This window comes from Chaetura pelagica, unplaced genomic scaffold (genome assembly GCF_000747805.2).
Source record: "Chaetura pelagica isolate M959 unplaced genomic scaffold, ChaPel_1.0 scaffold49, whole genome shotgun sequence".
Lineage (NCBI taxonomy): Eukaryota > Metazoa > Chordata > Aves > Apodiformes > Apodidae > Chaetura > Chaetura pelagica.
In genome coordinates this window covers 1,585,461-1,586,058 of record NW_009970715.1, presented here as the reverse complement: position 1 = coordinate 1,586,058, position 598 = coordinate 1,585,461, and the positions used below count along the sequence as shown (strand labels likewise).

Here is a 598-nt window from a genome sequence, read left to right as displayed (position 1 = left end):
GCCATTGGCCTTCTTGGCCACAAGGGCACATTGCTGGCTCATGCTCATCCTGCTGCCCACCAGGACCCCCAGGTCCCTTTCTCCTACCCTGCTCTCGAGCAGCTCAGCCCCCAACCTGTGCTGGTAAAAATGCCCAGATAGCTTTTGTTACTAACTGCTCTGTATCTAAGAACAGCTTTGTGATAACTGGTGGCAGAAGTGGCTCCCACAGGAGCAGCCCCAGGGCCCTCAGGAGAAGCCCCTCTGCCCTCAGTGAGGTGCCAAGCAGCACAAGAAGAGACAGCAAGCTCCGCTGAGCATTTTCCTGAGGAAAACCTCACCCAGCAGCCTCTCCCCCTGTCCCTGCGGGTTAGAGGTTTAGAACAGAAAGAGGGGGAGGGAGAGATCGGACCTTCTCAAGATGGCGGCCCCGCCTCCCCGCGCGCGGCCCCTCACAAGATGGCGGCGGCTCCCGAGCGCGGCTGCGCGGCGCTGGGCGCAGTGAAATTCCTGGCGGGCGGGGGGAGCGGGAGGCGGCGGCGAGAGGGTGAGGAGGGTGAGCAGGAGGAGGAGGAGGAGGGCGCGGAGCCACGGCCCGGCGGCCCTGCCAGGGACCCTG

General features: G+C 64.0%; 1 protein-coding gene across 1 annotated transcript in view; it reads left to right on the top strand.

The window, feature by feature from the left end:
* The first annotated feature begins 438 nt into the window (after positions 1 to 438).
* Positions 439 to 598, top strand: part of UBE2G1 (ubiquitin-conjugating enzyme E2G 1) — a 25,923-nt gene continuing 25,763 nt past the window's right edge. Inside the window, exon 1 of the mRNA XM_010006063.1 lies at positions 439 to 526. Within this exon, the coding sequence (XP_010004365.1) occupies positions 439 to 526 (88 nt within the window). The remainder of the gene's footprint in view (positions 527 to 598) is intronic.